Source organism: Morone saxatilis, unplaced genomic scaffold, assembly GCF_004916995.1.
Source record: "Morone saxatilis isolate NCDOM2014 unplaced genomic scaffold, NCSU_SB_2.0 Contig14, whole genome shotgun sequence".
NCBI lineage: Eukaryota > Metazoa > Chordata > Actinopteri > Moronidae > Morone > Morone saxatilis.
In genome coordinates, this window is record NW_023339696.1 from 6135076 (window position 1) to 6146824 (window position 11749).

The window sequence follows — 11749 nt, forward strand, 5'->3', positions numbered from 1 at the left end:
GTCGTTTTCTGTTTGCAGTACCCTCTCGTTCCCTCTTTTCTTACACACAAATACACTGGAGCCACTTCACACACACCCAGGATTTATGTTTCGTAGTTTACCTGTGCTGGCCAATCATCTGGGAATGTATCCGCCTAATAATAAGCTCCCCGTTCCCTGCCTCACTGATCAACACACTCAAAATGTGTGCTTGTTTTTATACATTCATCATTTCTATCTTTACACCCAAGTATTATTATTATCACACACACACACGCACGCACGCAACCTTTTTTGCCTTTTCCGCAGTACAGCAGAATTGATGAATTTAACCCAAGAGAAATTCTGGTGCATGCACACAGTCCATCCTACTTTCCATTCTCTGTTCTAATTCCCTCTCAGGGGTGATGTATGTGTGTTTTCTATCTTTGTGGTACTATATACATAGTTAGGAACAACTGGGAGAGCCATTGGGCCTATTTGGGCCAATACACACACACTACACACACACACACACACACACACACACCACAGCATCACTACACACTAGCACAAGTGTTATGTAAGAGTTCCTCCTCCCCTCAGTTACTCATTTATTCCCCTCTTATTGACACCTTAGCCAAATCTTTATGATTGATTTTTTTTTATGAGTTGTATGATGTGGTGTGAAGAGGTTACAAATGTGGGACGCATAGTGTAGACAGTGTGTGTGTGTGTGTGTGTGTGTGTGTGTGTGTGTGTGTGTGTAGAGAGAGGGAGAGGTTTAGAGAAATTGGGAGATGTTTGATGATTGTTTTGGCTATGTTGTTTGGACTAATTCTAGATTGGAAATCGATTGCTGGAATCGAATATGCATGGAAGGAAGCCCACATGTGAACTGATTCGTGAATATAAACACATTGTCTGGCAACTCAGATCTGATTGTAACTGTCCTTTAGTGTCATTAGTTGGCCTTGACTACAACATAAAAACTTGACTCTGAGTTCTGAAACAGTTAAATAAATAAATAAATAAATAAATAAATAATAATAATAATAATAATAATAATAATAGCTGGCTATAGCTGAAAACACGTTTGTTTGTTTTTTTGTCTGGTTGGTGGAACAGCTAAAAGCTATATATGATGTTATGAAACCCACTAACATAAAGGAATGCACAGTGTAGGTAAGCATAAAGGTAGATTGTGTGTTATGCACGACTGAAAAATCACACAGGTAACTTTCCTGCTCACAAACAGAGGAAAGTCTAATAGTCTAATAGGTTAGATGCAACACCACACAGTAAATACAGTAATACTGAGTTTAATGCTCATTGTCCCCAACTTTATATATATATTGTATATTGATTATATATTTATATATATAAATATATATACACACACAGTATGACTTGGTCCACATTATTAGATTCTGTGTTTTTCAGGATTGTTTTTATTAATGTGAGTGTCCTGCTTTATAGTCTAGGCCATTCCTCTACCCTGCTCTGCCAGAGAAGCTACATTCTCTGTTGTGCTTTTGTTTCTCATATTCTTAAGGCCAAGGTCATATGCAGAGCTGTATTCATATACGTAAACACTCACTTGAAATGTCTTCTTGCAGGCACTGACACAGTATTTCATTCTGATTGATCACCTGGTCAGTCAAACATAATGATGGTAGTGGAAAGCAACGTCTAAAGTAATAGTTCAGAATGCTCATTTGGGACTGTAGTAGAATACATAAAATATATTGACATATGGTTAAGAGCCTCTAATTATTTTGAAACCACTAATGATCGTGGCAATCTAGAACTGCTACTATAAAATAAAATGCATCACAGGCTAAAGTTGACAGCTCAAGGGCACTTTGTTGGGATTTATTAATAGAGGGAAGAGTTTTTCTTTTCAGTTTTCCCACCAACATTTGTATTGCTGGCTGCAAGACCTCATCCTACCAACATATTTAACATACAAATACTACTGACTCTCCCTGGAGACCCCAAGAATAAACTACAGTAAGAAACAACCATCATAGGAAAATGTTAACTTATTTCTTCTTAAAACATCATTAGTTATGTAATTTGTGTCAATCTGGATTATTTTAGAAAAAGTTACAGTTATTTTGCATACTGTGTAAAACAAAAAAAGAGCACATTAGAAAATCTGTCTGTCTCCCTAAAAAAGACATGCAATACATTAGGATTTCAGTACATTAGTATTTTCAAAAGGCACTAATTGACTTTTAGAGACAACATTGATTTGAAGTAATTGAGAACGAATTGACAAAGTTATGAAAAAATTGGAATGATAGAATAAAGCACCTGTGTGATATGACAAAAGTATACCTCTGGGTCTGCAGGTTCCCCAGTCGGTAGGATTAACGTTAATAAAAACCTGCCTCTCTCTAATCTTTAAATTTTACCAGCTCTTGAACTTTTTCTTCCCTCCATCTTGTCCACAATGTTGCCATCAGATAGAACGGGCACCAGAATTACATCAAACATAAAAACACAGAACCAGAGGAGACACTGATGTATGATTTTGCAGGCTCATTGACATTTTTAGCTCTCTGCTTTGAGATGTTCATACAGTGGCCCAGAGAGCCCAACAATTTGTAGCTTAGGAAAACACATGCAAATAGACAAAACACAAGCAATTTAAGAAAACATCTTCACCAATTTGACAACACATGCAGAGCAGTTAGAAAAAATGCTGCAAATAGAGGAAAGACAACGACGTCAATGAAAACTATTTCCAGGAGACACTAAAATGTAATGAACATGCCAGGACCCTGCTGGGGTGCTCTTCTTGTCCTCCCAAAAAAACAACAACTCTTAGCTCATTTTCCAACACCATGTATGGATAGCCAACTTCAGTAACTTCATGTGTTACAAACCATGGTAACAACAAGCATGTCCCGGCCCTGTCTTTCTCGTGTCCTCTGGAAACACTTTCTGTTGTTGCCTGTGCTACTTGCAGCACAGCATTTTTGTATTTGGTTGTATTTTATTTGCAGTGTTGTTTTCTAAATGCTGCATATGTGTTGTACAATTGGTAAGGATGTTTTTTTTTGCTATGTAAAGATATAGTGCAGTCATGGCGTCCTTAGCAAAAAATTACATCATATTCCCTCCCCCTGTGCTGCTTTCGAGGCCTATCTGTGGTTTGTTTTCAAAGCCGGTCTGCTCCATGTGCAGTTGAGTAGAGCGACTCTCATCTACTTTGGTGTATTAAGGATTTATCTCATCCAAACTAAAGTTGGTAATTGTTGGAACAATTGAAAGACAATTCTGCTGAGTTTTATTTCGTTTCTGTCCACTTTGAATGAAGTTATGATGTTACAATGACATGCAGGAAAAATTTGTTACCATTTTTGTCTATAGGTGAGCGACTGTTTCTGATAAAGCAAAAAGTCTGTCTCTCTAGGGATCTTTTCCTTAATGTTTTCAGACACTTAGATTGACAACCTGTACCTGTCAATGGCAAAAACAAGCACTTTAAGTGCACAGACACATTTGTCCCCAAGCATTAATGTTAGCTTACGTTGCGGCCATTACATCTAACTCAATTAATTTTATCATTTATTTTGACAAAACCGGTATCGGTGATTGTTACAAAGACTGTGGAAAGAATAACAAAGTCAGTTTTGGTGAATTGTAGTGTGTTTCTGTCCCATTCTTTTGGTCTGAGATGCTGTTGCTCTAGTGCCACATCCTGGTGGTAAGTCCATTTTGTATATATAACTTAAAGTTGCAATGAGTTGAGCTTTAAGGGCCACCATACCTTCAGCTATTACCACATTTAACTTTGTATTGTTTTAACTTACAATGTCATACTATACTCTCCCCACTAAATACACTGTAAAGCAGTGAGTAAAGATACATTTGTAATCATATCAGGCACAAGAACTGACGTGCAGCATTGGATGGAAATGATTACCCTGCAAGTCTGCAGTATGCTCTTTCATTTGGCCGGTGTGTAGACAGTGGGCCAAAAGGTAATGAAAATGCCACTAGTCCTCTGTTAAATAATGTATGTGAGTCTACGGTATTGTCACTTCTTACAATAGAATAGCTGGATGAAAACTCTTTCAAAGCTTTGTTGAAGTGCTTTAAAGTTTTTATGTGCTGGCTGTACAGTGTAAGGCATTTTGAACAAACAGCCAGGTCTACTAACTACTAACTACTATAGTCTTTCCATTGTCTGCCCAGCTCTTTTAAAAGAGAATATGGCATTATTTTCAACACCATGCAGCACACCAAAAGCTGTACTTGAGTCCCCTGACATTACTTCTGCGTCCTTTTATTTTTGCACAGGCGTTTCTGCTTCAGTTTTCAAGCTTCACGATGTCCCAATTAACTCAAAAGCTCATCAGCCGAAAATAGTAAAGATACAAAAAGAGAGATGTTGTGTGCTTTAGATTAGACAACCGTGTACGGCACTCTAGGTGTACTCCGCATACAGCAACCCAGTTCATATTGACAGTGAGGTCAAGGTTATCTAAGCTGTAGCAGTAAACATTTCAGCTAGTGTAAAACTAGTGCTGTAATGTGAGTAATGGATCAGTGGATTGGCAATCAACCAGACACACTTCTCCTGCAGTTGCTAAGGTCAGTAAAGAAATGGATTAGACAGGCTCTGTTTCAGAATGTCCAAATGGCTGTTTGTGTTTTGTCTGCAGCAATTACAGCATAAAATGGAACCACTTATCAATGCAGCTAATCATACAGTGATGTATTTTGCTAACAACAAATGCTCAAATATGCTTGAAATTGAAAAAGATAGAGTGCACATCCATCTTTCTTTCGCAGTGAGATCCAGGATCCTGAAAGTGACACTCAAAATGCATCTTTTCCAGTGGTAGAAAAAGTATTACACTATTAAAATACTAGTATAGGTTCTGCAAGCAAAATTTTATCAAAGTAAATGTACAGAAGTAGTGATATATAATCAGTCGGTTAGGTTATCCATTATATAAACTGTGTTTTGTATGGATAAAAAATAAAAAGAGTAAAAGTGTAAAGTAGCTTGAAATGGAAATACTCAAGTAAAGAACATCAAAAATGTACTTAAGCGCTGTACTTAAATGAATATATGTGCTCTGCATTATTGGTCTTTTCAATAGGAAACCCCCCCCCCAATCTCGTCTTGAAAGTTGGCGGTGAAAAGTTTGTAGTTTACTTATTCTCAGGAGGATCTGTGTTTCTGTGTGCTTGGGGTGGAGTGAGGTGAGGTGAGGAGTGCTGTGTAGTATGGCGCCCTCTATCTGTGATCAGTTAGCTTGAATTGGTTGTAATAGCTGTGATTTTAATGAAAAAATTGTTGTCTCCTTGCTGTCTCCTTGATTCCAGCTGCATCAAACATATACTAAAAGTATTTATATGCAACAACATTTTCAAAAATTTCCAACAACAGTAAACACACAAACAACACTGGATGTTTCTGCAGGGTGCTGATAGTGCAGAGTAACCCAGGCTGAAGGTTAACCCCTCTCTCCTGTAGGAGCAGGACATCTGGGATTTTATAAATCTTGTCAGTGTGTTTATTAGTCCACATTATGGTCCGCCTGCTTTTATACACCGGGGGCTTTGGGGGCTATTGCTTGTTGATCCCCACATGAAAAGAATCACAATTAGTTTTAATGAGCCTGCCATGCGTAACATGAGAATAAAAGTCACAGGCTGAAGGGCTTTACAAACTGCAAGGCTCACTATAGAGTGTAAGCATTTATGGTTTAGAATGGTTCATTTTGTATTTGTGAATGTGCAAAGCTTGTCAGCACTGAATCATGATACAAGCTAGAAAAAGTGAAAGCAGGGAATATCAGAGAGCATTGTGTTTATTACAGGAGATCATCCGATTAAAAAGCTATTGCAAATTTGATTGTTTTTTTTAGCCTTGTAGACAAGCATAAAACGTCCTTTATTGCAGTTTAATGGACCATGGACCATTAAATAAATTACATGACCAGGTGAGAAACACACTATATGAACTCAAGTGTGCCTGATATAACAAGTCTCATTAAAGCAAGCTATAGGATAGAATGCCAAGTCACGTCTTTTGATCCGAATCAGCACCTTTAGCTCCCTGATGCAGCTCCAGCGAACCGTTTCTATAAAGAAAAGTTAAATATTTGGCCCCATAATGTGTTTACCAGAGCGCAAAACTTGAGTACATGCTTTATGAGGGGGCCTCGGTTTACATCTTGCTGGATCAGTGACTGTACTGTGAGGTAAGTGGAGTAAATCAGCAGTGATGGATTGGTGCTGTTGGTCCCATTTGATTGATTGGGCCTGACTGTAGCTCTGAACTTGATTGATCATGTCTCGGCTCAGGGCACTAATACCAAAAGGGTTTTACAACTGTGGCATAATAGAGTGGAGATATTAACTGACTTGTTATTTCTTTCTTTCTTCATTCCTTCCTTTCTACTCTCCCTCTTTTTTTCTGTCTCCCTTTTCTCTCCCCCCAGCCTGAGGAGTTGACCGATGTGTTGGAGATCAGTAACATCGTTTTCACCAGTATGTTTGTCCTGGAGATGGGCTTCATGCTGCTGGCCTTTGGCTTGTTTGGATACATCAGGAACCCATACAACATATTTGATAGCATCATTGTTATTATCAGGTAATCAATCCATGCAGTCCGATCTTTATTATTGTATTACAAAGCAAAAACCCAATGTAAAGACATGCCTCCAATCAATGATTCAAGAATCAAGATTTTGAGCCGCCCCCTTTTCTTATTTTTTTCTCCAGCTTGTCAGTCATTGGGTTTCAAGTGTCAAGTGTTCACAGCCACTGCATCCATCTTTACAGTAGCTAAGATTGACACACTTGTGATGGATCACACAGGAGAAGCTTTGCATGCTGCAGCAGCAGATTCTTGTTCCTGTCATAGTCGAAGTTTGCTGTGTGGCTGTCACTGAGTTTTATAGCGCTCAAACAGGATCAGGGGACCCTTTTGGTATGCAAGGTTGTGTTACTCGTGGTACTGAGGGGGAATTACCTTCATAATTACTACAAATTTGCTCTAACTGAATCTCATTTTTATAGATGTATAGATTTTAGGACGTTTAATAGTGTTTTAATACAAATTTGGTTGTTTGTGGTTCTCAGTGTGTGGGAGATAATCGGTCAAGCAGACGGCGGGTTGTCAGTCCTGAGAACATTTCGACTGCTGCGAGTTCTGAAGCTGGTTCGCTTCCTGCCTGCCCTGAGGAGACAACTGGTGGTGCTGATGAAGACCATGGACAATGTGGCCACATTCTGCATGTTGCTGATGCTTTTCATCTTCACCTTCAGGTATGCACACATACCACACGCACGAACACACACAATGCATACATTGAAATTATCATGACTGCATTCTTTTATTTTCTACAGTATACTGGGTATGCATCTGTTTGGCTGTAAATTTAGCCTTCAGACAGAGAATGGAGACACCATCCCCGACCGTAAAAACTTTGACTCTCTACTCTGGGCCATTGTCACTGTATTCCAGGTGAGTTTTCAACAAATTGACTCTTGCTTCTTCAGCTTTTTCTTACTTTTCTTTCTTTTCCAAGACTGTACTGATGCAGACTTAATATAAGATTTCACTCAGCTATACACATACATTATCAATAATAATTGCTTTATTATTTTCTGGTCTGTCTATCTGCGGGTTCAACTGCTTTTTGTATTCTTATTGATTATATAAAGCTTCTGATTCAAAAGTGTGTTCATGAAAATGGTTAATAAAACACATTTTACCTTTTGATAAAGGTAAATTGGGTGACAAAACAGCAATGTCACAGCATCATGACTTTCACAGTTTTTTTTTCAGTAAAAACGAAAATTGCAATCAAAAATGATCATTCCCACTAATCGTTAATAATAGCGCAATCATAATATCTGTCAAAGAAATTGCAATATCACTTTTTTTTTGTTACTATATTGTGCAGCCCTAAATGAAACATGATAATTAACACTTGTTACAGTTGACAGGTGTTGCTTGTACGTAAACCTGTACAGCTTAACTATTAGGCTGCCAGTCATGCACGCGTCATCTGAAAATCGTTACTGGCTTCTTTTCAAAACAAGAGCTCAGATATGGTTCTTATCACCACAGAGTGACGTAGTGACGTAGGTGGAAATGTATGATAGACAGACAAAAAACTCCATCCTTCACACAGTATATTTGTGGGAGCTAAACTGGGCAGTGTGTTAGTGTACATTTTGTGTGTGCTACTTGGCCATCCGAAATCAAAATGTAAAACTCAGCATAGAGCTTACTGATGTGTATGTGTGTAGTTGTGTGCATGTAACTGCCAAGTCCTGCTCATTAGTCAAAAGCTGGGAAATGAGAAATTCTGCTTATGCACACCATACCTTTCACTATTATTTCTATTTTTTGCTCTCCTTATGTGGAGATATTGTTCAATCGCTCCAGATAGATTGTCCTCTTTTCTATACTGGATGCATCAGCAGAAAGGTAGAACACAGAATGCAGTGGACTGTCTCCCTTCGATGTGTGTGTAGGAGTAAGATGCTGAAAAAGCATTCTACCCAGAACTGATTGTCATGTGAAGGCATTACACACACTATATACTTACTATAGTTTTCTGGGGAGTAGCTACAGTACACACAAATCTGTGCACACATGCATGTGTGCATTCATACAGACAGCACAGTGAATTCCCTTCCTGCCACAGCGTTTTATGAGTGGGTGGAGACGGAGTGAGCTTTCATGCTGCATCATGAACACCGTCCTACTTTTAAATGCTTTCATCCCTCACATTGATTTAGGCAAACGCAAACGCAAATGCAAACACCACACACACACACACACACACACACACACACACACACATACACACGCCCACATACACTTTGCACATCAACTCATAGTAATCCCATGTGTATGAAGTTGAAGTATTGTGGCAGGATGGCAATAAAAGTAGCTCACTACTGGGTTTTATAAAGCATGTTGAACCCACAAGAGCTGGATCGGCTAATATTGTTCCATTTCCTGTCCTGCCTTTCCATCTGTGTCTTTCTTCCTCTCTCTTTCTGTGTCTTATTTTCTTTAACCTCAGAGCCTTTTCCTTCCTTTTCTCCATGTCTTCATGTCTGTGGACCTTCACTCTTTTTCTTGTTTTTTAATTTTACATCTCTAAACCTGACCTCCGTCCTTGTTTATTTTTGCCTCCACCCATCTCTTCTCCTCCACTCCTTCCTTATTTATGCCTAAATCTGTCTGTGTTTCATTCAATCTTTAGATTCTTACCCAGGAGGACTGGAATGTGGTGTTGTATAACGGCATGGCCTCCACCTCTCCATGGGCGGCTCTGTACTTTGTTGCTCTCATGACATTTGGCAACTATGTGCTCTTCAATTTACTTGTGGCCATCTTGGTTGAGGGCTTCCAGGCTGAGGTGAGAACAGCTGTTTTCATACAATATTTAATTCAGTGCCTTTTAATTAATGACAACTTTTTTTCCATATTAAACTTTATAGTGCTGAATGCAGAATATGAATGAAAAAATACTTCTTTTATTGTCTTATTTTTTATTTCTTATTTCAAATAAAGTGTTCTTTGAGATACTGGGCACTAGGTTTTGTGGTTGTACTGCGCAAAGCATGTTCTAACCTTTTTGGTACTTCGGGGAGGGACTGCAGTGGCGCAGTGCAATTTCGCTGTCAAGATTCACTGTGTTTGGATCTATCACCGCATCCCGGCTGGCAACTGATCAACACTGCATATGGTGCACTCATTTATTGTGCTTTTGTCATCACACAAGTTGATGAAGGCACTCCCTCATAGACTTTTCCAAAATTACAATAAACAAAGCAATAAACAAATACATTTGTATTTAGTTATACATTCTCCAGCTGTTAGATACATGTAACTGCACAGAAAAATTTGTTTATTACAATTTGGCACTAATGCCAGGGGAACAGAGTAAAGATGTCTAATTTGTAACAGCGTCTCTCATGCACAACTGTGTGAACGCCGCATGAGGGCCTTCTCTTGCTGTTAATTAACTCCCAATGGAGCCATCTGAAGGCCGCAGGTTCGGGACTCTCAATTACCAAACTGTCACAATCATGCAAGGCACCACTGCTTTTTAAAGGGGACGAGAGATTGAAGATTATAACCAGTCCCGAACACGCCCATTGATTATTTTAGACCATCAATTCTTCATCCAACCCTGTTATCATGTGCACCCCAAGAGCACAGTGAACCTTCAACCACAAAAAATATTCTCTGTGCAGTAAATGCAGTGCACTGATGTGCTTACACTCTGTGCCGTAATTGGAAAAATTAAAGCTTATAATCGTCTCCACTCAGAAAAAAAAGGGAAATAAATGTTTTTAAAAAAAATGCTTATTTGCATGTGTGTTGTAGGGCGATGCTAATCGGTCAGAGTCAGATGATGAGAAGAAATCAGACAACTTTGAGGAGGACGAGAAGGTTGAACAGCTCAGAGACACTGGTAGGTTAAATGACCTTTAGTTCACATTGTGTGAATAAATAACTAAATCAGTAAATGATAATAACGACTTTAGTTCTCTTCCACAGAGCTAAAAATGTACTCTCTCATGATGACAGCCAACGGTCACGTTGACCCTCGTGGCTCGATGGCTCCTCCTATAATCATGCGCACTGCAGCCACACCCATGCCCACTCCGAAGAGCTCTCTGGGACCTGAGTCCATCCTTGGAGAGGAGCTCATATACAGAGAGGGTGTGCCTCAATATGGCGAAGGGGGACTGGGCTTCTGTGAGGCAGGAACTGGTCATACAGAGTCTCGCCGTGGAAGCTCCACCTCCATGGAACCCTTAGCCTATGACCAGCATTCCCTGGTGAGTTATATCAAACACTTTATTATACAAAATGGATCCTAAAACTGTCCATTCACAAACCAGCATGTAGTCATTAATAAATACAGGTGCCATAAACAGTATATTTAAGGTATTTTAATAATATGCACAGTGTGAGAAGTGTAACATTCCAAAATGAACTTATATTAGAAAAGTTATAGGTTAAGTTAAGAAAAGATTTACTATAAGAAGGAGGCAAATACAAAGCTTGGATATAACGCATATGAGACAATCAACAGACCCAGTGGTCCCAAATGGAGGACCACAAAGGGCCTGAAGAACCAATGACTCATGTCCCAGGAGGTAACATTGGAGTTAATCACAGGCTTTAAATGTTTCAATCTACGGATGACCCAGAAATCAGTCAGATCCGCTACCATGAAGGACTTCTTAATTCCCTAAATTCTGCTCAGAGGACTGAGAAGCAGCACATTTCACAGTCCTATTTTTAAACGACTTTTTATCATATTTTTTTTTGAGTAGTAATCCAAATTTTGCAGCTTCACCATACCATATTAATTCAGTCTCCAGTCTACATAAATGTCTATAGCGGGACGCCCAATGCAAAGCAAGCTAAGGCAGTTTTATTTATAGAGTATGTTTACTAAATCCCAGGTAGAGTTAATTCTACAAGGAAATCATGGATGCCTGAAGCGATATCTGGTAATATATAGACAATCATTAGTTGGTGTTAGCTCAGAGGGAAGGAACGATCTTTTGAACCTGACATAATCAATGAAGGTGAGCACATGGACATTTTATCCTGTAGTCAACTAGCATGTGAATAGTAAGAACATTGTGGAAAATATCTCAAGACAGAAGCCCCTTGTCTCTGATTCTAAGAACAATCCTGAAACTTTCTATCAAACTCACATCATCATAATATCATCACTTACTTTTGATAATTACTTTTTTACCATCGCCAGGT

At 38.9% G+C, this 11749-nt stretch overlaps 1 protein-coding gene across 1 annotated transcript in view; it reads left to right on the forward strand.

The window, feature by feature from the left end:
• Positions 1 to 11749, forward strand: part of cacna1ha (calcium channel, voltage-dependent, T type, alpha 1H subunit a) — a 52713-nt gene that overhangs the window by 21287 nt on the left and 19677 nt on the right. Inside the window, exons 11-16 of the mRNA XM_035654996.1 lie at positions 6429 to 6580; positions 7072 to 7257; positions 7339 to 7456; positions 9216 to 9371; positions 10346 to 10433; positions 10520 to 10803. Of these exons, the coding sequence (XP_035510889.1) occupies positions 6429 to 6580; positions 7072 to 7257; positions 7339 to 7456; positions 9216 to 9371; positions 10346 to 10433; positions 10520 to 10803 (984 nt within the window). The remainder of the gene's footprint in view (positions 1 to 6428; positions 6581 to 7071; positions 7258 to 7338; positions 7457 to 9215; positions 9372 to 10345; positions 10434 to 10519; positions 10804 to 11749) is intronic.